The sequence below is a fragment of the Saccharomyces cerevisiae genome, chromosome IX (assembly GCF_000146045.2).
Source record: "Saccharomyces cerevisiae S288C chromosome IX, complete sequence".
Classification (NCBI taxonomy): domain Eukaryota; kingdom Fungi; phylum Ascomycota; class Saccharomycetes; order Saccharomycetales; family Saccharomycetaceae; genus Saccharomyces; species Saccharomyces cerevisiae.
In genome coordinates this window covers 93,575-117,961 of record NC_001141.2, presented here as the reverse complement: position 1 = coordinate 117,961, position 24,387 = coordinate 93,575, and the positions used below count along the sequence as shown (strand labels likewise).

The 24,387-nt window shown below is 37.9% G+C and overlaps 11 protein-coding genes and 1 non-coding gene across 12 annotated transcripts, besides 2 other annotated features; 7 read left to right on the top strand and 5 right to left on the bottom strand.

The window, feature by feature from the left end:
- Positions 1-317: 317 nt before the first annotated feature.
- On the top strand, positions 318-938 carry RRT14 (Rrt14p; the record flags this gene model as incomplete). Its single annotated transcript, NM_001179475.1, has 1 exon — positions 318-938. The coding sequence occupies one exon, from the start codon at positions 318-320 to the stop codon at positions 936-938; it is 621 nt and encodes a 206-aa protein (NP_012139.1).
- Positions 939-1,057: 119 nt separating this feature from the next.
- On the bottom strand, positions 1,058-4,156 carry MET18 (Met18p; the record flags this gene model as incomplete). Its single annotated transcript, NM_001179476.1, has 1 exon — positions 1,058-4,156. The coding sequence occupies one exon, from the start codon at positions 4,154-4,156 to the stop codon at positions 1,058-1,060; it is 3,099 nt and encodes a 1,032-aa protein (NP_012138.1).
- Positions 4,156-4,725: an origin of replication (ARS910; Putative replication origin; identified in multiple array studies, not yet confirmed by plasmid-based assay).
- Positions 4,725-11,855, top strand: TAO3 (Tao3p; the record flags this gene model as incomplete). The annotated part of the gene is made up of 1 exon (NM_001179477.3): positions 4,725-11,855. One exon carries the CDS (start codon positions 4,725-4,727, stop codon positions 11,853-11,855), a length of 7,131 nt encoding a protein of 2,376 aa, NP_012137.3.
- Positions 11,856-11,908: 53 nt separating this feature from the next.
- Positions 11,909-12,092: an origin of replication (ARS909; Autonomously Replicating Sequence).
- Positions 12,093-12,285: 193 nt separating this feature from the next.
- ASG1 (Asg1p) lies at positions 12,286-15,180 on the bottom strand (the record flags this gene model as incomplete). The annotated part of the gene is made up of 1 exon (NM_001179478.1): positions 12,286-15,180. One exon carries the CDS (start codon positions 15,178-15,180, stop codon positions 12,286-12,288), a length of 2,895 nt encoding a protein of 964 aa, NP_012136.1.
- A 546-nt stretch (positions 15,181-15,726) lies between these two features.
- On the top strand, positions 15,727-17,181 carry FKH1 (forkhead family transcription factor FKH1; the record flags this gene model as incomplete). Its single annotated transcript, NM_001179479.1, has 1 exon — positions 15,727-17,181. One exon carries the CDS (start codon positions 15,727-15,729, stop codon positions 17,179-17,181), a length of 1,455 nt encoding a protein of 484 aa, NP_012135.1.
- Positions 17,182-17,460: 279 nt separating this feature from the next.
- Positions 17,461-18,102, top strand: CSM2 (Csm2p; the record flags this gene model as incomplete). Its single annotated transcript, NM_001179480.1, has 1 exon — positions 17,461-18,102. One exon carries the CDS (start codon positions 17,461-17,463, stop codon positions 18,100-18,102), a length of 642 nt encoding a protein of 213 aa, NP_012134.1.
- A 443-nt stretch (positions 18,103-18,545) lies between these two features.
- Positions 18,546-19,435, top strand: RPL16A (60S ribosomal protein uL13 RPL16A; the record flags this gene model as incomplete). The annotated part of the gene is made up of 2 exons (NM_001179481.1): positions 18,546-18,576; positions 18,867-19,435. The coding sequence occupies 2 exons, from the start codon at positions 18,546-18,548 to the stop codon at positions 19,433-19,435; spliced, it is 600 nt and encodes a 199-aa protein (NP_012133.1).
- A 196-nt stretch (positions 19,436-19,631) lies between these two features.
- On the bottom strand, positions 19,632-20,567 carry FLX1 (flavin adenine dinucleotide transporter FLX1; the record flags this gene model as incomplete). Its single annotated transcript, NM_001179482.3, has 1 exon — positions 19,632-20,567. The coding sequence occupies one exon, from the start codon at positions 20,565-20,567 to the stop codon at positions 19,632-19,634; it is 936 nt and encodes a 311-aa protein (NP_012132.3).
- A 148-nt stretch (positions 20,568-20,715) lies between these two features.
- Positions 20,716-20,851, bottom strand: SNR68. Its single transcript, NR_132190.1, has one exon. It is a non-coding gene; the product is annotated as an SNR68 (small nucleolar RNA).
- Positions 20,852-21,236: 385 nt separating this feature from the next.
- On the top strand, positions 21,237-21,440 carry YIL134C-A (uncharacterized protein; the record flags this gene model as incomplete). Its single annotated transcript, NM_001184555.1, has 1 exon — positions 21,237-21,440. The coding sequence occupies one exon, from the start codon at positions 21,237-21,239 to the stop codon at positions 21,438-21,440; it is 204 nt and encodes a 67-aa protein (NP_878096.1).
- Positions 21,441-21,586: 146 nt separating this feature from the next.
- On the top strand, positions 21,587-22,897 carry VHS2 (Vhs2p; the record flags this gene model as incomplete). Its single annotated transcript, NM_001179483.1, has 1 exon — positions 21,587-22,897. One exon carries the CDS (start codon positions 21,587-21,589, stop codon positions 22,895-22,897), a length of 1,311 nt encoding a protein of 436 aa, NP_012131.1.
- A 264-nt stretch (positions 22,898-23,161) lies between these two features.
- On the bottom strand, positions 23,162-24,343 carry OM45 (Om45p; the record flags this gene model as incomplete). The annotated part of the gene is made up of 1 exon (NM_001179484.1): positions 23,162-24,343. The coding sequence occupies one exon, from the start codon at positions 24,341-24,343 to the stop codon at positions 23,162-23,164; it is 1,182 nt and encodes a 393-aa protein (NP_012130.1).
- Positions 24,344-24,387: the final 44 nt, after the last annotated feature.

Here is a 24,387-nt window from a genome sequence, read left to right as displayed (position 1 = left end):
TGTGTTGTTATTTCCACCAAATTAGCCGCTGATTGCCTTTGTTTTTCTCTATACTCTTTTTCCTCTTAAGTTTCGTTTTCGTTATTGATAAACTTTTTCTTTTCTCAGTGCCAAATTGGTGTCTTCTTTTTTTGCCACGGGGCGGGTACTAGATAGTCACGTGAATGTATACACGTGACCCTAATGCTCTTTGAAAAATTTTGCGATGAGCTTTAACTAAGGAATATGGAAATATAGCTGGCAACTGTGGAAATATTGTTTTGTGGAAAAGTTGTTTAGAATACGAACAACTTAAGGAGGGAGCTAGCTAGGCCAAAATGTCATCTTCGCTGAGCCAAACATCTAAATACCAGGCCACCTCGGTTGTTAATGGACTGCTATCAAACCTTTTGCCTGGCGTTCCCAAAATCAGAGCTAATAATGGCAAAACAAGTGTAAACAATGGGTCAAAAGCTCAGTTAATCGACAGGAACTTGAAAAAGAGAGTACAGTTACAAAACAGAGACGTTCACAAAATTAAAAAAAAATGCAAACTGGTCAAAAAAAAAAAAGTTAAGAAACATAAATTAGATAAAGAGCAACTTGAACAACTGGCAAAACACCAGGTTTTGAAAAAACATCAACATGAGGGCACATTAACGGACCATGAGAGGAAGTATTTGAATAAGTTAATCAAAAGGAATTCTCAAAATTTGAGGTCGTGGGATTTAGAAGAGGAAGTACGAGATGAGCTTGAAGACATTCAGCAATCCATCTTGAAGGATACAGTTTCCACTGCGAACACAGACAGGAGTAAAAGAAGAAGGTTCAAAAGAAAACAATTCAAGGAAGATATCAAAGAGAGCGATTTTGTTAAAGATCATAGATATCCTGGTCTGACACCGGGTTTGGCACCTGTAGGACTAAGCGACGAGGAAGACTCTAGTGAAGAAGATTAAACGTAATAAAAATAAATGCTATTTTGCTGTACTATACATAAAAGAATCATATTTACTTAGTATACTCGCTAAGATTTTCACGTGCTCATCAATGTGAACAAATTATTAAATACAAGCGTTTACTCGAACGGGATTTGGCCTAATTCATAATAAACCTGTCTTGTGTCAACGCATTGCTTTCTTATTATTCTTTTTTTGTCAGATAAAACTGGTATTAAAGCGCTTAGAACATCGTCCTGATAGCTCAAACAATAGTTTAGAGGTACTACAGTCGTAATCATTTCTAGAAGCTGTAAGGCTATTAACCTGACACTGACACTATTATATTTGTGCGGAAGCGAAAGAGATAGTAATAATGGAACTATTGTGCTTACGTGTTCAGTAATTAAAGTGTGATGTTTATCCGTAGTGTCCTTCAGAGTTTCTAAAGCGGATACCCTTACTTCAGGATCAGGCATATCCAAAGCCTGCAATAAAAGCGGGAATAAATCGTTGATAAAAGGACCAACCGATTGGCTTGGAGTATGCTTCAACACTAAGGATAATGCAGTTAAATAATTGCATTTAATGGTCATGTCCACGGTATTTTTATAGTTGCTGACTAGTGTTTGAAAAATGTCACCGAAGAATTTTTGTTTGTACAAGATTTTAACGTTATTATTCCAACTGATACCTTTAAATTTCTTCAAAGAACTGATATCCATGACAAAAACTTCGAATAGCTTCGATACAAGTGAGCCAATCTCTTCATTAGACAGTAAATCAATAAACTTTTTTGCAATTTCTGATGACTCTAATGAGTTTTGCATTATCAGCCCTTTAGTCAACCAAACCATCACTTCAAGATTAATTACTGATAAGTCTTTCCAATCGAATAATCCTATCACATCTTTTTCAGAGACGAATTTATTTGATAAGACCAACAGCAATTCCAGGTATCCTAATTTTTCAGTCTCCGTCATTCTTGGAGCATGTTTTTTGAGTAGTTGAACCGTTCCGAAAAGCACTGTAAATTTTTGGGGGAATTGGCAGTTTTTATTTAGTGCGGATAATATTTTAGCATATGAAATAGCCAATACATTCGGTGTGTCTAAGATTCTTATCTTACCTTCAGAAATGAAAAGCTCGTTATATCTGTCTAGTTCTTCTTGGTGTGCAGCCTGTGGAATTTTCAAATTGGTGAAGAAAAGAACGTTAGATAGAAGTGTCAAATTGTAATTGTCACTTACAATGGCCGATTCCTGAGTAATTATCTCAAATAATTTTGGCTCAATGGCATTCTTGAGTGCAAGAGCATCTTCTTCATTTAGCACGTTCTCATTTTGATTATTATTATTAAAAAGAGAATATATGGTTGAAATAAGTAGAAAGCAATATTCTCTGGATTTCGAAATTTTAGCTACCCTATTCAATTTTGTCGCTAAAAATGTAATGCTTTCTTTGACCAAAATATGTCTCGAAGTGGTGAAATCAAGAATAATCTTCAAAATTGTTTCAATGTGAATATTTTCCTCATCATTTACTCGAATTTTTTCCTCGAAGCAATCAGGTAACAAATCCAATAATTTCTTCAATGATATTTCAAAAACTAAATCCTCATATATCTCACTGATTGTCTTTAACCCTTCCAAACAAGCATAGTAAATGTTTTTGTTGTTATCCGTTAATATTTCTTCCGTGAAGTATTGAATAATTAGTGAAACTTCCTCTGGGGTTAAAAAGCCCTTCATTTTAATCATTTTTGTGAATTGAATCACAGATAGAGTCCTTATGGTAACCTCTGCCTTGGAGCTTCTTGTCAAGGCCATGCTCAAAATCATTATGATCTCGTCTTTGTATTCAGCCATTTTATTATTTGGCACCGGTGTTCCCAACGATTCTTTAGATGTTCTTCCAAACAAATCAATGTACGAGTCAACAAAAAAAGAAAAATTCATAATCAGCAGCTTAAGTTTGGCAACTTCAGATGTATTGATCAAAAATAAGGGGAAAGTTGACGAAATGACCTTGTTAAATATCTCGACATTCCCACTACCTATAGCGGACAAAATCTGGCAGGTTTGCTTCAAATCCTTTTCATATTTAAAATTTGGTTTCAACTCATCTAATACATGAGTGAAGAACTTTTCAAATGATACTTTGTCAAAATTGTATAGTTGCAATGCCATTAGATTAATAATTTTCAAGCAAGCATCGTAGTTAGTATATTGGCCCACATCATCACTCTGTTGGTCTTTATTGTACGGATTTAGTAGAGTGTTTTCATTTCCTTCGCTGTTTTGCATAATTTCAAATTTCAAAGCGTTCCAAAGTAACGTCCAATTTTCCAATATAGAAGAGCCGCCGAATTTTCTAACGCATTCTAATAGCGTCAGAAGTGTATCATTTTTCACTACCGGTGAAGAAGCAGTGAGTTTGTCCAGCAAATTGCTATAAGCATCTTCGGCAAATAATGGCGTCGCAGTAATTGCTGATCGCAAAGCTGTTTTTAAATCTTGGTTGGAGATCTTGTAAGGATCATGCTTTGGTGGCTTGAAAGTGATTGGGAAATAGCAAAATAAGACATCAAATAAGTCTTCTTTAAAATTCTCCACGTTTTGCAAGGACGATGTGATAGATTTATTAAGTGCAAATGACAAGAGTAAATTTCTAGGGTCTTTTTCACCATTGGCAACATGAAGAAATGTTTCAATAAACAAATCGTTGATTCGTTTGACTTGTTCGGTCGAGGATCCATTGACGAAAAATCTATCAAATATTTTTCTCAAAATTTTAAATGGCCACAGTCTAGTTGATGCCAAATGCTGGCCTTGTTGATAGTTGTCCAATAATAATCTCAAAAGTTGGGCTATCTCGTTAATGGAGACATATTTCATTGGAGCTAATGCGGCGAAGCCCTCCAAGACTTCTTTTGCAAGCGCTTGATCATCAAGCTTAGACTGGTAAAACTGAAATATTACTGAGCATTCGTTTTTGGAGAGGTGGTCCTTGGGAGTTTTTGCTAAGATAGTGGTTAAACATGTCAACGCTTTCTTCCTTTCTACCTCATTTTCTGAAAGAAAATAATCTTTCAACGCAACGACAACTTCCAGCAATTTTATTGATCGGTGTACAATAGAATCCGTTACTGTGGAAGCGGTTTCGTTGGCCTTCGAATCATCAATATTCAGATTGGCCATAAAGGTGACGACTGCTGAATTTAGTTCGTCTGGTGTCATTGTAAGGCCCAATTGTTCCGCTTTTTCCCAGTTAAAACAAGTTCAATGAAAACTAACAGCTAATAACTAGATGATCATAGAGGTGACTCCTTCATTGCACGTAAAATGTACATAATCTACAATTCACTTAAATAACTAAACCAAATTTCAGTATTTGAAAAATTCATACCTATTACCCGCTTTTAACTTTTTCTTGGCTACTCACTCATGAAGGCCTAAAAAGAAGCTGCAAAGTGGTATTACCTATCTCGAAGTATGTCCTAGCTCTCTTTGACTCATTGAGGTCACCTAGAGTATACCATCCCTTCCAAATTAGCGGTATCAACATCACATACATTGGGAGTTGGTTGAATCGTTATGGTTGTATCACTAACCACGAAACGACAGCCACACAGGAAAATACATATAGAACTGTAGAAATTGGGATAAAGGATTAGGCAAATGAAGAGAGAAAGCAAATGTGGATTTAGGTCTTCATAATAGGACGTGACTGGTTAAAGTGTGAAAATTCTGGTTGTTTGTTGTGTTCCCATTTTAATAACCCTTTTTAGTTTTGTTATACATCAAAATGGCCTCGAGATTTACTTTCCCGCCCCAGAGGGATCAAGGCATTGGTTTCACCTTCCCACCGACAAATAAAGCAGAAGGTTCTAGCAACAATAACCAGATATCAATAGATATTGATCCTTCAGGCCAGGATGTCTTGGAGGAAATAAACGAAGCGCCACTTAACACATTTCCTCTTCACCAATCCGTTACGGATGCACCTATTATTGATATTCCATCTCCTACTGATATGTCTGAAGGCACCTCTCTAAATAATCAATTACTTTTACGGCAACAACAGCAACAAGGAACGGGGGAAGGTCAAGCTCTTCCGCCTACCTTTGTTGAGGAGCAAAGTGATCAAAACAAGATTTCAATGCTACTACCTGAACAAAAGCAGCAAAGAATGCAAGAATCAGCACCGCCGGACATTACAGCAAAATCAGTAGCAGAGGACTACGTGACTACTTTGAGACAGCAAATGGCTACAGATTGGAAAAGTCCCTCTGAATATGCTCTTCATATACTTTTTACAAAGTTTATTCGTTACGCGGAGAACAAACTAAATATGTGTCTACAGCAGTTGGACATGGCGGAACCCCCAATTGTAGAAATTCTTGGTGAAGGCGTTGATCCCAGCTTTGATGAAATTATTAAATCTCTAGGTCACATTGCAAAGAAAAAACCGAAACCTGTGATTGATGCAATGATGTTTTGGAGGAAGACTAAATCTGAAGCGGCCAACTCTGCTTCAGAAGAAATGGAAAAACTATTAAAAGAGTATGAGTTTGAAAAGGCACATCCCTCGCAGGCTCATTTTTTAATGAATAGGCGGCTATCAAGATCTTCCAGTAATACAACCTCAAAGTACAAACATAATAACAATACCAATAATCTTCCTGGCATGAAAAGGCACGTTTCCTCATCTTTCAACAACAAAGTTCCGTTAATCAAAGCTAGTAGCAGTAACAATAGCGCTACTTCAAGTCCATCCATAGCGAACTCACAATTGAAAAGTTTAGAGAACACAATTGAAGTAGCAAAAGAAGAAGCATTCCTTGCAGATAGGAAATCTCTGATTAGTATATACATCCTATGCAGGGTGCTAAATGAAATTGTTAAGCAGGCTTCCAGCAATGAAGAAGAAGATTTATCTGATAAGCTAGAAGAGATTGTTTTTACTCAGTTAAAAACTACTGATCCACTTTCTATATCAACTAGTTTAATTAAGTCTTCGAATTGGAATTCTTTTGCCGAACTACTGGGCTCTATGTCTGAAAAGAAATTTTTGTCAGTTAGTGATCGATTTATAGCTGATCTAGAAAAAATCCCGGCGTATATACCTCCCGAGTTAGAGCCAAGTACTCATTTGTTGATTCTTGGTATGAGATATTTGAAGTTAAGAAATTATCCGTTGGAGAAATTTGAAGAAAGTGCAGATTTCATGAAAAGTTTATCAAAGTTCTTCGCAAAGACTGAAAATTTTCCGGTTTGTTTGGCGTATGCTGAAGTCACTAACCAGCTATTGTTGCCTTTGGCTGGCTCGTTGACGGCAGAAGTTAATCATCCAACGTGGGTAGAGGCAATGTCTACTTTACTGAACACTGCCAAGAGGCTACAAGCTGATAGTAAGTATTGGGTAAGTGGTTTCAAATTAACAGTTTCTATTTTGTGTGCATCACCACCAGACCTATTTTCTAAACAATGGCTATCGTTGTTGGAGGCAAATGCCTCAAAAGTTAAGTCCAAAAGTCTGAATGAAAGGATTATCTTTGCAGTTGGTTTATCCAGATTAGTTTGGGTCTATTTATATAGATGCCCAGAAACTTTAAATAATACTACAAGGACGCTTACCAAGCTTTTACAACTATATCTAAACACAAGGAAAAAAGAGAATTGGATAACCGGCGATTTTGGTCTCTTGAACCCATTGACAGACGCGTTAATATCAATTGGATTTTTACATCCGAATTTTTTAATGGAACAAGCTTTAATTCCATTGATACGGCAATCTTTCAATGGCTCTAACCTGGAAAATATCAATTACGAAAAACTGATTTTGACTATAAATACATACAAAGGATTGCTGGTTACAAAAGAGAGGCCAAGGTTTCCTGAGGATGATAACAGGCTTTATGAACTAAATTTAAACAATATTACAGTGAATCAGGTTCAAGAAGCCTCTTCCATAAACCATACAGAAATATCAGATTACTTTTATAAATTATTCCTTTTATTGGATTCTAGCATCGGTTCTGAAGTTTGGTCTCCTGAAAATCAGCACCAAAAGCAATCATCAAACGCATTCAGCCCATTTGGCTTTAGCTTTTCTAATGACAATGACTCAAGTAAAAATAAGTCGCTTTATGTTATATTGTTCGGCACCATCATTGAAGCTATACCATGTTGCCTTTCTATTTCACGCACTATCCCATATAAATCTACAATTGAGATTTTATCAAGGAACGCTGTTCATTCGGAGGTAATTATTTCTTCTAGCAGTCAAAATGCACTAAGAGCATTAGCATCTAAGAAGAATCCATACACCCTAATCACATGGTTTGCTAAATATTCATTTGATTTCGATGAAAAGACACAATCAAGTTATAACATGTCGTACTTGTCATCAAAGGAGTACAACAGATTATTGATACTTTATGTTGAGCTTTTGGAATGCTGGTTAGAAGAATTCCAATCGTCCAATAAAGAGGAAAATAAAAAAGAAACTGGTTTGGATGGAATTCGCTTGTTGCCGATCGATGCAGAACAAGAGGAGAGTAACGAAACCGAAAAACTGGAGTGGAAAAATACAGTTACAGTTATTGAAGAAGTAGAAGGGAATGGCTTATTTTTTCTTTGTTCACACGATGCAAAAATTCGTAGATTGGGCATCCAGATATTGAGAATTATTTTCAAGTTTGACGAAGCGATGATGGAGAAAACAGAGAAATTGTCAAACGGGCATTCTAGATCATCATCCCATTTTGCAGCTGATCGCGGAACAAGACTTATTGATTTATTAAATGAGTGTAATACCACTACCTTAATTAATCCACATAAAGCAACATTAAGTGCGGTTGAAAAAACGAGATTCAGTCGACTGAATTCTAAATATAAAAGAGGTCTACTTATCAAACTGGCCGAATCAGAGTACGGAGTAGATGCTGCACTATGGCAAAGGGCTTTTCCTAAATTACTGGCGTTGGTTTTCAAAACTTGTCCTATGGCGATGGCATTGTGTCGATCTATCGTTTGTATAAGACTTGTGCAAGTACACGAAATAATTCTGCGGGTAGCAAATGATGTTGATTTCAAACTCAAAAATGTTTTACCGGAAACAATAGTAAACCAATGGAAGCTATATTTGATTGCCGCATGTACTTCATTAACTTCCACGTTTGACCAAAAACTGCATATTCCGTCCAATATTCCTCAGCATGGCAGGAAAAAAAGTCAACAAATCTTTACTGTTCAGCACCAAAAAATCAAATCTGCGAAATCAATCTTCAAGATGGTTCTTCCCTTATTAAATGCAAAGTATATTATGATTAGGGATGCTATAATAACGGGGCTAAGCTCAATGAATATCAACATTTTTAAAGCATATGTGGAGGCAATTGATGTATTTTTAGTGGCATGGAAAGAAGGGAGCTCCAACAACCAAATCAGAGTGGAGATGTTTCATATTTTGACGATTTTATCGCCGTACTTAAAATCGGATATGATATTTAATGACGAATGGATACTTCGGAAATTATCAGAGTTTTTGCAGAAGACAAAACAGTTCCTCGAGAAGGATTCTGTGCAAATCTCCTACGAATATCAATCGCTGCGAAGCTACTTTGCAGGTCTTATATTGAGCTACTATATGGCAGTAAGAGAGCATCCGCTAATAGATGAATTATTTCCCTTCCAAGCACGCGCATCATGTTTCAATTTCTTGAAGGAATGGTGTGGTTATGGTGAGTACGAGCCAATATCTGAAGAAAGATATGCCATAATGATAAAAAATACAGAGAGTGGCAGAGATAGAACCGCTATTACAACTGGAATAGAATTCCAAAAAAACAGATTGCAGATGATCGTGCTAGAGACTATGGTTGTTTTATGTTCAGATCCAATAACCCAAACATTGGACGATGATTTAGAGTTGCCTATTGTGATTTCATTCGATACTGAAGATTTACTTGCTTGGATTGAAGCACTATTTGACTCGGACAATACTACTGTAAAAAATCTTGGTGTGCGTGCTTTGGAGAATCTCCTGGACAAAAATAGGGAAAATTTTAAACTATTTAGAGATGTTGCTTTCCAATGTGTTTCACACCACTCACATCCTTCGGTAGCTGTTTTATATTACACTACACTTTGTAAATCCGTTTTGAAATTGGATAATTTGGTTTTAGATGAAGATGAATTAGTCTCCTTGGGTTTGTATGGTTTAGTGGCAGATAAGGAAGATACAAGGACATTTGCTGTTGATCTACTTTCAGCTGTTGAAACGAAATTACATAATTCTTCTTATACCAAGGTATTTAAGGAGAGACTTGCAAATTCTTCAAAGACGGTTTACAAATCAACTGCAAAAGAAATTTCTAGCATATTTGCCGAACTGCTCTCTCAGGATTTGTGTTTGAGAATATTTTCCAGTTTGGTTAGAATACTTGATTTGTTTCCTTTCGAAATAAAAAGAGATTTGTTGGTGCTTATGGTACCTTGGGTAAACAAATTTACATTGAAATCTTTAGAAGAGTTGGACACGTTTATGGTATTGAATAACCTATTTTACATCACTATTGATCTTAACGACTCTTTACCGAACGAAGTAGAGCAGCTATGGATTTCTCTTGGCAAGGGTAATTCTTTCCAAAATATACACGTATCGCTGGAGTACATCATAAATTCTTCAATGAATCACTGCAATCCATTGTTTGTTCAGTATGCTAGAGATATTGTATTGTATTTGGCAAATATTCCTGGTGGCATTGGACTACTTGACACTCTATTGAATAATTTAGAACCGAAATACATGGTTCCTTTAGCGAAACATACGTTTAATGAGCCAATGAATAATAATAAGTATTCCTTTTTAGGGAATATCTGGGAACGACTAAATTACAATGGGAAAAGAATCATTTTTTCGAAGGCGCAGCTTTCGATTATCTTTTTAGTCAATTTGTTAACGAACTTGAGTGAATCTGTAAAGGCGAAAATTCCTCTTCTACTACATATGTCCATTTGCTTGCTTGACCATTATGTGCCGCTTATTCACGAAAGCGCGTGTAAAATTGCATCTACATTAATATTTGGATTGGCACCAAGTCACGAAAAGTCTGAGGAAACCGTGAAACTACTAAGAAATAAGCATGCCTTATGGTCATATGATAACTTGATGAAAAAAGGTGCAAGATCACCAAAAACTATGGACCTATTAATTAGGAACATAATCTCTATATTCTCGGACTTAGATGAATTTCAAGTAACTTGGCAAAGAATTGCCTTGAAGTGGGCTACCACTTGCTCAGTTAGGCACATAGCGTGCAGGTCATTTCAAATATTTAGATCATTATTGACATTTTTAGATCAGGAAATGTTGCGTGATATGCTTCATAGACTTTCGAACACTATATCGGATGGAAATGTCGATATACAAGGATTTGCCATGCAGATCTTGATGACTTTGAATGCAATCATGGCCGAACTTGATCCGACGAATTTGATCAGTTTCCCGCAGTTATTTTGGTCCATTACAGCATGTTTGAGCAGCATTCACGAACAAGAATTCATTGAAGTGCTGTCATGTTTAAGTAAATTCATTTCCAAGATCGATTTGGATTCTCCTGATACCGTACAGTGTTTGGTTGCGATCTTTCCTTCCAATTGGGAAGGTCGCTTTGATGGCTTGCAACAAATAGTTATGACTGGATTGCGATCAGCGAATTCCTTAGAGATTACGTGGAAATTTTTGGATAAGTTAAATTTGTTGAAAGATAGCCGAATTATAGCAAATACAGAGTCTAGGCTGCTTTTCGCATTAATAGCAAACCTTCCGAGATTTTTGAATGCAATGGATCGCAAAGATTTTACGGGCATTCAGGTTGCTGCAGATTCGTTAATTGAACTTGCAAATGCGTACAAACAACCTTCTCTTTCCCGTTTGATAGATTCTCTAGCAAAGAACAAGTTTAGATCAAAGAAAGATTTCATGAGCCAAGTAGTGAGTTTCATATCTAGAAACTACTTCCCCTCGTACTCCGCTCAAACGTTAGTGTTCCTTCTGGGTCTTCTGTTCAATAAAATAGGATGGATCAGAGTTCAAACTCTGGAAATTTTAAAATATGTTTTTCCTTTAATTGACTTAAGAAGGCCAGAATTTATTGGTGTCGGTGCTGATTTGATTTCTCCGTTACTCAGGTTACTATTTACTGAATACGAAGCAAAGGCCTTGGAAGTTTTAGATTGCGTACCAAATGTTTCTGGAAGTAAAATGGATAAGGATGTTTTAAGGATAACCATGGGAAATAAGGATGTGAAAGACGGCGATAATGCTACCACTACCTTGTTTGGTTTGCCTGAAGATAGCGGTTGGTCTGTTCCTATGCCAACAATGACGGCGGCTACGACAAGGCACAACGTTCACGCAGTTTTTATGACATGTGGTACAGGCAAATCAGATGAAGTATCTGCTCACGGATCGGATGATATGGATGCAGTTATCGAATTTCATGCGGATGGTGACTATGAACTCGGCAGAATGGATACAATTGTCGAGTTTCATGCGGACGGTGATTATGACCTTGGTAGAATGGACACAAACGATTCCATTTCTGTTGCGGAAGAAAAGGATGCTTCGTTAAGTCACATGTGGGCAGAGCTAGATAATCTTGATAGTTTTTTCACAAAGGACACAAATGTGCCAAATATCTCCTCTAAAATGGGGATGGGAATTCCACATGGACGTTCTGATTCGATTGAAACCACTCGCACAGATCAAACTTTTTCCTTTGAGTCTGCTCCACAGTTGTATGACAAAAAGGTCTCAGTCATACTGAACAGGAGCTTATCTAGAACACCGTCCAATGTTTCATTTAAAACTCATTTGGCTGATTCATTTGCTGTGAAAATAAACAGGAATGGAAAGCCAAGAATATAAGTTAATTTTTTCGTTCAAATAAATATAAAGCAGGCCTTGGTTTATGATAAGGTACCAATGATGAAGATATTTCGCATATAGCTAATACTGTTCGAAAATTAGATAATCTTATAGAGAAACTATTATCATTGTTTACTATATTATTCATGTTTTCTTTTAATTATCGAGCTTTTGAAGGTGAGGTAGTTTAGGAAGTGAGGCTGATAAGTAAAAATTGGATTTTAGGGAAAACTAGATCCAGGATTGGTACTATTTTCTTTTGTTATTGCAGTTTATCACCATTATTATTATTATTATTATTATTATTATTATTATTATTATTATTATTATTATTATTATCATATATAAATACACACATAAACGTTTTAAGCTTATGTTCAGCAAGTGCTGTAGCCACGATATTATAGAATATAAATCAAAGATAACGTTTTCATTCAGAGGGGTAATTTAAAGGTAGGTATTTCCCAAATAGCTGAGCATCTAACTGATCGAATACTCCAAGAATATCGTTTGAGTCAGTCATATTTTGTTCGTTTTTAATTTCAATATTAGGTGACATCTCCTCTTTATCTTCTATGTTCAAATTGTCTTGTGAAAGCGGTATTTGTAACTGGGGAAACCCTTCATAAGACGGTGAATTGTTATCAATCTTAATGCCGAAGTCATTATTATTTTTATTATTGTTATTATTGTTATTATTATTACTACTATTACCACTATTGTTATTGTTATTATTATTATTATTATTATTATTATTGTTGTTGTTGTTGTCGTTGTTGTTGTTGTTGTGATTATTATTACTATTGTTAGTAATATTATTGTTATTATTGTTTTTGCCACTAACATTATTGTAGTTGTTGTTAATGGTATCTGGGTTGGAGTTATTTGATGCATTGCTCTTACTGCTGCTAAAATCGAATGCACTGTTAGTAGGGATGTCGCCGTCATTCCTGATAAAGACGTCATCTGTGGCATCAAGAATATTTGATTGGCCATTATTATCAAGTCTGATATCAATAGATAAGAAATTGTTCGGATCTCTTTCATTAGACATGTTAGTCGTTCCTTGGGATACTTGATCTTGCTGTTGTGCTTCATTTAAAGGATTTTCGGAAATAGGTGTATTATTTAGGTAATTAGCCATAGCGTAATCATTGGTGCTTTCTTCACTCTTAGCTAATGAAAAGCTATTCTTCGTATCCTGGGAAGAAAAGAATACGGGTGGTTGCAATGAATCTCCTAAATGAGGTTTCAAAGCGGAGGAATTATTAGTCACTAAAAAGGCACTTTCGTTGGATGGTGATGAATGTAACGCAGTAAGCTGGATAGTTTTTGAGTTTAGTTTTTCAAAAATTTGGTTCAATAAATTATAAGTCCTGCTAGCGGCCATACTAGAATCCTTGAGTTGAATAAGAACGCTTCTACCAGTTTCTGCGTCTTTCAAAATATCATAATATTCTCTAGCACTATCCTTATCAGGCAATTGCGCCTCATGGATGTAAAATAAGAGACCTGCAACGGAGTAAAAAATTGTATAACAGGCATACCAGTATGAACCAGTTAATAAATTATTACTAACCATCTCTTTTGCTAACTTAATAACCGTTCGAGCCACGGCAATAGAGTTCCGGGCTCTCCGGTAACATAAGGGATCTACATTTTCAGCATTCATGTTGCGTGATAAATAATGAATAAAAGGCCTGTATAATATTATCTGAACGTGCAAAAAAGACAAATGTAATAAACGATTTGCCCTTTCATATTCAGGATCAATATTTTCTGCGTTAGGTATCAGTTCTTTGGGCAACGAATCCAACCAATTTCTCAACTTTAATTCCAAGCTAGTAACTGTCTCATGAGAAATTATATTACTAGTTTTTTTTATCGGATATAGTTCAGAAATGATCTCATTTAAAATCAAAAATAGTTTTGTATGTTCATTCGAAATCCCCGTACTTGATAAAACGGAGTGTTGGTTCTCAGGTAGGTACGCCACCTCAGTGATATTCTCATCTGATAAATCCAGGGGGAGAGTTTGGTCAAAATCGTCGGGGGAAATAGATCTCGGTAGGCCCAGCATTGCATTGATATAAACGTCCAGTTTATAGATTGTATAAAAAAGGCGTTTCCTCATCTCAATTTCTATTGGACTAAAACCAGAATTGGGGCTCAATTTCCTATGAAAGCCTGCTCTCAAAGCACTTCTCATGGCGACACCGATATAAGTGTAACACGTTGATAAACGTGCGGAACATTGTAAGAATATAATCAGCATTAAAATTGCTTGTATGGAATTCAAGTCACGGGCATTTGTAATGTCGATTAGTTTCCTTGCTGCAATGAAGTACTTGTAACCTTCATCCTGTAGAAACTTTTCCCTTGACGAGTCATTTGAGACAATGGATTTCGAGAATAATGCTCCCACAGCGATTGCAGCGTAGCACAATGGTAAAAATTGCATTTGCTTAGACGTATAATTGTTTGGGTCTGTCTCATACAACTCATCCAATTGTCTAATGAACGATGGTCTGTGATAAAATCGGAGAAGAACACAGCAATGTTCCCAAGTACTTTTCACGAATTGTAAAGCGATCGCTTTTGGTGGTAGAATTATTTTTATTTCTCTACCAACGGGGATATTGGAGTAGGTATCTACACTGTCTTGTTCCCTGTTGCTGGAGGCGCTATTCGAGTCACTTTTCATGTTAGGTAAAAATTCGTCTGGAGTGGAGTTTTTTGAATTTGAAGAAAGTACTGGTTGGATCGGAGAAGAACTGTCATTTACGATTAAAGTATATTCTTTCACAGTGTCATCTAAAAACGACTGCGAGTCCCTCTTAAAATTGTGAAAGATCTGCAAGAACACAGGAATATCCAGATTGTCTATATCAGGTAACTGCGGGAAGACCTCATCAAATATTTGCTTGTACCTGTCAATCTTCGATTGTAACCTTGTGCTCTTAGTCTTATACTTTCTTGGTTTAGATGGATTGTTACTTGCAGGTATTGTAGAAGCACCCGGTAAAATAGCCCTTTCTGTTTTAATGTTTGAGAGGAGTTTATTTGGATTGGAAGCGGCGGCTGCCACCACAGTACTTGATGATGGACCAGTAGTAACATTGCCCAGTGTTAGAACTCCGGAGTTTCCGGAGTTCTGTGTTCTCTTCGTAGGCTTCTTATAAGTACATTCATAAGAGTACACAGTACAATGGATACATGGTTGCTGACCATCACATTTAACTTTTTTCTTTCTGCATTCATCACAGGCTCTAGTGACCCTTCTTCTCTTGACAGACTGTTCCCCTTGTTGCGCTTGTTCTGGCATAACGCCCTTATCAATTATAATATGCGCTCCTTTTTCTTTGTCTCTTACCTTATGGAACTCAAATAAAAAGAGGCTTTTTTTCTATATGTTAACCTCTTCGAGATTTTCTAACCGCTTTATAAAAAATTCGATTACTGGTTGTCTTCAATGCAAGGAACTACTCAACAATAGAAGGTCATGTCCAGGTAGACAAACCTCATTACTGTAGTCACTTTTGAAAAAAAAATTACCAAAAAAAAAAAAAAGAAAAAAAGAAATCACTAGGGCTTGAAGAGCGTAGGTCTTATAAAATGTTTTTTAAGGGCTTGAACGGAAATATAGCATATATGATAGGTCTAAAAAAGTTACGAAATAGGTTATGATCCATGGATGAGGTAAACAAAAAAATGGAAAAACATAAACAAATCAGAAACGGTATAGAGAGAACAGGATGGTAAGAGGTTTAGATGAATACCGGCTCTATAGAAGATTGAAGGTTTAAATAATAGTGTGTAAATTGTGCGTTCAATTAGCAAAGAAAGGCTTGGAGAGACACAGTAATAATAAATGTCTGTTACCAGTAGGGAACAAAAATTTAGTGGTAAGTATAGTTCGTATACAGCCCAGGATCGCCAAGGGCTTGTTAATGCGGTGACATGTGTTCTTAGCTCGTCAAGCGATCCTGTGGCTGTGTCAAGTGACTATTCCAATAGCTTGAGTATTGCCAGAGAGGTCAACGCTTATGCTAAAATTGCCGGATGTGATTGGACGTATTATGTACAAAAATTAGAAGTTACCATTGGTAGGAACACAGACAGCTTGAACTTGAATGCTGTGCCCGGTACAGTCGTGAAGAAGAATATAGACATTGATCTTGGTCCTGCCAAAATTGTGTCTAGGAAGCATGCTGCAATCAGATTCAACCTGGAGAGCGGATCATGGGAATTACAGATATTCGGTAGAAATGGTGCTAAGGTCAATTTTAGAAGGATTCCCACAGGTCCAGACTCTCCTCCTACGGTGCTACAGTCTGGTTGTATCATAGACATAGGTGGTGTGCAAATGATCTTTATATTGCCGGAACAAGAAACTATTATATCGGATTATTGCCTGAATCACCTCATGCCCAAATTACTATCTACTTATGGTACGAATGGTAACAACAACCCGTTGCTACGTAACATTATCGAAGGTTCTACCTATTTAAGAGAGCAAAGGTTACAGGAAGAGGCTCGATTACAACAGCTGGACCACCTACACACCCCATTATCGTCATCATCAGATGTTAACCCAATAGGGGATCCACATGGAGACACGATTATGATGGAAGAAGATGAAGAAGATGAAAATTACACCAGAGGAGGAATTAGACCGAATACATACACGTCCAGTAGCAACAATGCTGTCACTAACGGTAATGTACCCCATATAGAAAATCCATCAGACTTGTCGCTGGATGAAAACAGATATATCAAACCACCACAGTCGTATGCATCGATGATCACCCAAGCCATTCTTTCAACACCCGAAGGTAGTATTTCATTAGCGGATATTTACAAATTTATCTCTGACAACTACGCATTTTACAGGTTTTCTCAAATGGCGTGGCAGAACTCCGTGAGGCATAATCTGTCCCTAAATAAAGCCTTCGAGAAGGTGCCCAAAAGAGCTGGTCAACAAGGTAAAGGGATGAATTGGAAAATTAGCGATGAAGTCAGGCGTGATTTTTTGAACAAGTGGAATGCTGGTAAATTGAGTAAGATTAGACGAGGCGCCTCTGTGACAAGACAGCTGCAATTGCACATGTCCAAATTTGGAGAAATACCTGCTCCTGAATCTTCATCAATTGACCCGAGGGGGATAAAAGCACAGAAGGTGAAAAAGTCTTTACAAGCTACGAGCTCGATTTTAGGTGAAAGCGCCCCGCAATTACAAAGAACTCAACTCACTGGCCAAATTTCTACTACGACATCCATGGACGTAACAACAAACGCAAACGTGAACAATTCCTCTCTGAGTTGAAATTCAGCGTCGTCGAACCCATATGTATTATTAAACAATAAAGAACAAAGACCCGTTAAGAAATATCTTACACCTTTTAGATTAACGATTAAATAAACAAGAATTCTCGATTTATATCTTTTTATTGAATGAATTTTTTGATTCTTTATGACTTCTGTACCCTCTGTGCTACCAAACGCGAAAGCTACAGTAGTTTATTTATTTTAATGTTAGATTAAGGAAACCGCCAGAAAAGAAAATAAAAAAAAAATGGAGAGAAGAGACTGCTAGCGGCAAAGGATGGAATATGAAGATTTGGAACTGATTACCATTTGGCCTTCCCCGACAAAGAACAAACTTTGCCAATTTATCAAGCAGAATCTTTCAAAGGAGCATGTTGTTACCCAGTTATTTTTTATTGATGCCACAAGCTCATTCCCGCTAAGTCAATTCCAAAAACTTGTACCGCCAACCCTTCCAGAAAACGTCAGAATATACGAGAATATTAGAATCAACACTTGCCTTGATCTCGAAGAACTCAGTGCCATAACGGTGAAACTACTACAAATCTTATCTATGAATAAAATAAACGCCCAAAGAGGCACTGAAGACGCTGTGACAGAACCCCTAAAGATCATCTTATACATTAATGGATTAGAAGTCATGTTTAGAAACTCCCAGTTCAAATCCTCCCCTCAAAGGTCACACGAACTGTTAAGGGATACATTGCTCAAGTTACGTGTAATGGGGAATGACGAGAATGAGAATGCATCTATAAGAACACTGCTAGAATTCCCTAAGGAACAGCTTTTAGATTATTATTTAAAAAAAAACAACAATACAAGAACGTCATCTGTGCGTAGCAAGAGAAGGCGGATTAAAAATGGAGATTCCCTTGCTGAATATATCTGGAAGTATTATGCAGATTCATTATTCGAATGACTACATAAGTGCAATTAAAGCATCGGTACACCATGTAACACCAGTACATTTATTCATGAAACATTAAATTTTTCTGCGTCGGGCCGAGAGATTATTTTCATGATACTTCGGCCTAGCTATGCTCCTACGCCCGCCAATGCAGAACAAATCCTGCCCGGGAAAACTACCCCGATGCTAGACTTCTCCCTCTGTATCCATGCCCGGCAACAGAGACCCTTGGCTAAGCCCGATGCGCAATAGTACCTGTAGTGCACTCCCCGAGCTTATGCCTGAGAATATGCTATTGCAATGGGTCAATGTAGGTACTGCAGGGAAATTCAATCTTGGGCTGCTGTGTAATAATAATTAAATTAGCAATTTAGTAATCACACTGTATAATTGCACGCTATCGTTATACATATTATTTCTCTTTGAAAACGGAAGGTGAAGAACAAATCGAGAAAATGTCTGTTGAACCAGTTGTTGTCATTGATGGTACGTAAGATTTTGCACTAATAATTGAATGTGTTTTCCTTTCCCAGCCGCAGGATTTGCTCATAGTGCACAGCGTTTACGAGTCCCCAAGGAATATGATAAAAATATTACAGCCGCAGAAGGGTGGAATACAGAAGGGTCTTCGTAGATTGTGTATACGCTAAAACATGGAGATAGAGAGAGATGGGAATTATGAACGGGAAAAACAGGTTTTATTTAAAGGATAATACTAACAAATCCATTTTTTTGAATGAGCATCCATTCATTCATCAATAATAATCTTCAACCAGGTAAGGGTCATTTAGTAGGTCGTTTAGCTTCCGTTGTTGCTAAGCAATTATTAAACGGTCAAAAAATCGTTGTTGTTAGAGCTGAAGAATTAAACATTTCTGGTGAATTTTTCAGAAACAAATTAAAGTACCATGATTTCTTGAGAAAGGCTACCGCTTTCAATAAGACCCGTGGTCCATTCCATTTCAGAGCCCCATCTAGAATCTTCTACAAAGCTCTTCGTGGTATGGTTTCTCACAAGACTGCTCGTGGTAAGGCCGCTTTGGAACGTTTAAAGGTCTTTGAAGGTATCCCACCTCCATACGATAAGAAGAAGAGAGTTGTTGTCCCACAAGCATTGAGAGTTTTGAGATTGAAGCCAGGTAGAAAGTACACCACCTTGGGTAAGTTGTCTACTTCCGTTGGTTGGAAATACGAAGATGTTGTTGCCAAATTGGAAGCAAAGAGAAAGGTTTCATCCGCTGAATACTATGCCAAGAAGAGAGCTTTCACCAAGAAAGTTGCCTCTGCTAATGCTACTGCTGCTGAATCTGATGTTGCTAAACAATTAGCCGCTTTGGGTTACTAAGAAATTAAAAATAGTTTTTCTTTAATACTTTACATTTTGTAATATAATCACAAATATTTTTTAGAAATAATAAAAACCAAAGAAACCATTCCTCCCCGTTACAGTTTAGATTACCTCCCCTTTTTCTTTCGTACTTTTTATATTTTTATCGTTTGATATTTACAAGAAATTAAATCTATCATATAGCCTTTATTTACTAAAGCCTATGCTTAAGGTTCTCGTATACACAAAAGGTAATGCAAGTGGATGGAATGGCCCGTACTAAGTTTGCAGATAGGCCCTTATAAAGTCCAACAAAACCATCATTAGCAATGATTAATTTTATCAAAGGAAAGAGCCTAAATTTTTGCTCATTGGCCCTGAAACTTTGTAAGTTTGATTTCAATAATTGAAAAGGGTAAACCAAAGTGACGGAGACCATTTTTCCCAACGATGTGATTTCAATGGTTTCAAGATTTGTTAAATGGATGTCAAGCCCATTTTCCCTCTTCCGTCGCAATTTTCTTTGCTTTAAGGTATCGTAAACTGCAAAATATAAGGCACCTTGCGAAACACCAAACAGTGCGGGTACAAGGCCCTTCCATAGGCCCTGGAAGCCATCAGTTCGTAACAGTTGTTGGACACCGTTGTACATAGAAGTGTACGCTCCTTGGGCGCCTTTACTTGTAGACATTATCCTGGTCTTTATAACCCAGATAGGGTTTGTTAGGATAGCTGTCATCAACCCACTGGAAGCACCGGCAGACAAATAAATAAGCGAATTCATTTTGTGGTCGTTCCCAACACCTTTAAGCTGTGTTTCCCCTGGCTTTGCCACTGACTTGTATATCAATTCTTTCGTGACACCATATAAACCGAAATAAACTCCCCATGCAATGGCATTTCCAAACAAATTTATGCTTAATCCGCGATACAGTTCGTTCGTAACACTACGTCCACTATTCGCCGACGAACGTATAATCTCTTTGATTACCATAAATGGGCCGTAATGGGCCTTTTGTGCGCTTGTAGCGGATAATTGCAAACGAACCTTCAGTAAATCTAATGGATGCACTACCAATGTGGTGACGGATCCCGCGGACAGACCTGAGATAACCTCCTTCTGCAGTGGCGTCCACTGGTGATCGACCATATTATCAAGAGCTTCCTGCTGCGTGCTGGTTTTGCAAAGTACAAAGACAAGATATTGTACATATTCCTATGAAAGCTACTGCTCTTCACGTACTCCTTCACTTTTTTTTTTTCAGTTTAAGTTTTCCAATTTTTTTGTAAGATGAACCTTTCAGCAAATCTGTTAAGAGTCAATTTCCTCGGTAAGAAATATAAAATATAAATGAATATAGATTATAAAACAGACTGTACTTAAACAGCCCCCGTCAATACGATAACGCAGTAAAATAAATGCTCATCATGATAAATCCAACAAAAAAATAAACGGAAGGAAACTGAAAAGAAAAAAAAAGGAAACGAAGAAAAACATAATTTATCGTTTGATAGCAGTAAGTCGCAGATCAAGTCGCGCCTGTATCCTTACAAACATGACGACATTGAGCTGTACAAAGCTATGACCAACCGTTCCATAATTAACTCTTTTCAACACATTGAAAATAAGACTTCCCCCATCGAAGCATCAAGTTCTTGCATGTCACAAGATACTTGATCGTAACCTCCTGAAGGTCCCTTTCAGAAACACATGGAGTGTAGTTTACTAGGAAGGAAGAAGAGACATCGAAAACTTTTTCACTTTATATAGGTGAGAAAAATGGTGCAAGAGAGCATGACCGTGTATGGTGACATATAAATGGTTGTTGGCAGCGAATTTAACAACACTGCAGATGTAGATGTCGTAGCTATCCTTCTCACGTTGTTGAATGCTGACTATTTTGTTATTAAGCAACGCCTTGTTAGTGCTTGTTTTACAAAGCGTATTAAATGGTATTTTATTTATGCTATCGCTTTATTATCTTTATTTTCATCACGTAACACGGTGTGTGCGCCATATTAATGTTGCAACAGTCGTGAGGTGATTAACAAACAGTATCAGACTAAACTCACCCTTTGGTGATATGCAATTTCTTGAGGCGCAAAAGGTTGATCCTGAAAGCTTTTGTGATAGACTACCTTCAAGCAAAGCGAACGTAAACGGCAAAGATGGATACCAGCAACCACAACCAAGACCACGACTCCCACGTGGCGGCACAGAGGGAGAACGACAATAATTATATGCCACCTTCCCCCTCCATGAGCGAGAGTTCTATGATTTTTGAAAGAAATGTAGAGGACCCATCATACCTTTATAAAACGGTGTCAAACAACGCTGCAAACTCTCTCTCTAGGCAGAGCAGCAGGACCAGTTTGTTCAATCATAATAATTCTAGTAATAGGAACTTCCATAACTTAAGCCAGAGATCGTCTGCTGTGAATCTACATTTGCAACCTTCTAGGACTAATGAGTCAATAGCATCGTACCAGACATACAATCCGGATTTTGTTGTGCAGACTCCACTGGATCACCGTCGTACCTTAGAGAATTTCGTCCCTCCTGCATTAGACGCTGGCTGTTCTATTGTAACTGACGACACGACTGGCCTTGATGACGTTGATATGGTTTATTCGAGAAGGCCATCTACCATCGGCCTGGATAGAGCCCTAGGTAGGACAAGAAGTCTTTCGTCACAATCTTTTGATAACGAAACGTCGCCTGCGCATCCAAGATCTCCCAACGACCATGGTTCAAGACTACTAAGGTTTTATTCCTACGCTGACATGTTGTCCGATGACAACAATAACAACGTTAGTAATGCGACATCAACATCATCAACTGCGAACCCCTTGAGAAGACCCCCAATGCAAGGTCACTACTCGTTCTCGTCGTCCCTTTTGAATTCTCCTTCTCATTTGCCTTCCCCCCCATCAGCTTCGGCATCACCACCTCAGCATATGAACTTCACCAACCCTTTCATCATATCTAGACGTTACTCTAACACAACGATCAACAATGCCAATGGGGGAACCAGCGCTGGAAGCACTACGGGGGCCGCACTATCAAGATCGCCATCGAACCAACAGTACTTACTTAAACAACAAAGGTCACCTTCAGGGAGCGCCCGTTCAAGAAGAAACAGCAATAGGCCCGGCAGTGCTGCCAACATTATGATCGGGAAACCTAAATCCAAATTCCATATGGAATCCAGTGGCAGTGAAGGGTTTTCTTCCGAAGAGGAGGACAACACTATGATTGAAAGAGATAAACTCAATCTAAAGCAAAAATTGCAGTCACAACTGGCACAACCACCATCAATTGCCAACATGGTTAACGATAATCACAATAATACTAATAAACACAAGAATACTATTAATAATAACATCAAAAATAGCCCTGCGTTCACAAACTCGAATCCAAGTTCAAAATCAAATTCAAACTCTACAATAACCTCTATGAATCCAGACACAACCAAATAAAGAAAACTGAAGGGCCGCGATTGTTCATTTCTTCAACCTTCTTCTCCTACTCTAAAAATTCATTTAAGTCTCTTTTTTCCATATATATAGATATATAACGGTATTTTATGTATGCACGTATACCCCAATAATGCCACTAATTTACTCCGTTTTCCAATCCATAATCAGCAAAGACCATATGTGATTTCAAATATAAAAAATGAGAAACATGTGAATATGTATATATGTTATGCGGGAACCAACCCTTTACAATTAGCTATCTAACTAGTCCTTTTTCGAGCTCCAGAATTTACCATCACCCTTATCATTCCATTCTTTGAATTTGTTCTTGGCTTCATCGTACTTTTTCAACGCTTCATCGTACTTCTTTTGGGCCTCATCTTTTAAAGCCTGCTTGTCATTGTCGACCTTGGAAGTCCATCCAGACCACCAGTGGCTGCCGTACTGTTTCAAGTCCTCCTTCGCCTTAGATAACGAGTCCATGGCATCGGACACGTTCTTATCCAGTTGTTTCTTTGAATTCTCATAATTCCATCTTAAATCGTCCATTTCGTCCTTGGAAAGTTGAGCGGCTGTTTCACCCCATCCTTCTAAACCTCTGGCTACCCGTTCAGCAATCTGTTGCTCGCTTTGCTCCCCTTTGTTGTAACCAAACCAGCCCTTTTCCTTGATCTTCTTCAGCTCGTCAAGACGTTTTTGCGCCTCGCTTGGCTCTGAAGAAGCATTTCTCTTGGCTTCCTCCAACTCTTCTCTACCAAACTCCTGTGCCGTATCACCCCAGCCTTGGACACTTCTTGCAGCGGCTTCTTCAGTATTAGCGTCACCCGTGTTATTCTTCAACAGGCGTTTCAAAGGATTACTGTTCCTTTCCTGTTGGTCTAGCTTGTCCGAAAGCTCATTAAAGTCTCTGGCTCTCCCGTACCTTTCGTACTCAATGGATGCTCTGTCCAGAGCGGCCTTCTTCTCTCTCATCACCGTGGACAAGAGCTCCTTCTCATTACGATCCACTGCCTCTTCGAAACGCTTCTTAGCAGTATCAAATTCCCCGATGGCTATGGCTTTCCTTCTTTCAGCCTCACTAAACCCCCAATTGAAGATGCTTTGCGAGGAAGAATCCTTGGCTTTTTGGCCTAGCTGCTTGCGTGTCTGAGCATCCTCTTCCGGTGATATCACACGCTTAGTTACCTTTGGAGCCTCTTCCCTAGCCTTTTGAGATACGCCCAGAAGCGCGTCTTTTAACGACAAGGCATCTTCCTTTATGCCTTGCTTTATGTTATGTAGCTTTCCCAACTGTGGGGGTGCTGAACTGCCGTACTCCTGGCCGTTGTAGTAAGCGGAGACGTTGCCCTCTCTTCTCTGACCCTTGGCCTTCTGTTCTCTGACCATGATGCTAGCTGTGATGGCAGCTGCCAATGCTGCACTGCCGACAATTATTCTTGATGACATCCTTATCTGCTTGTTTTATTAAATGATTAACGTTACTGGCCAAT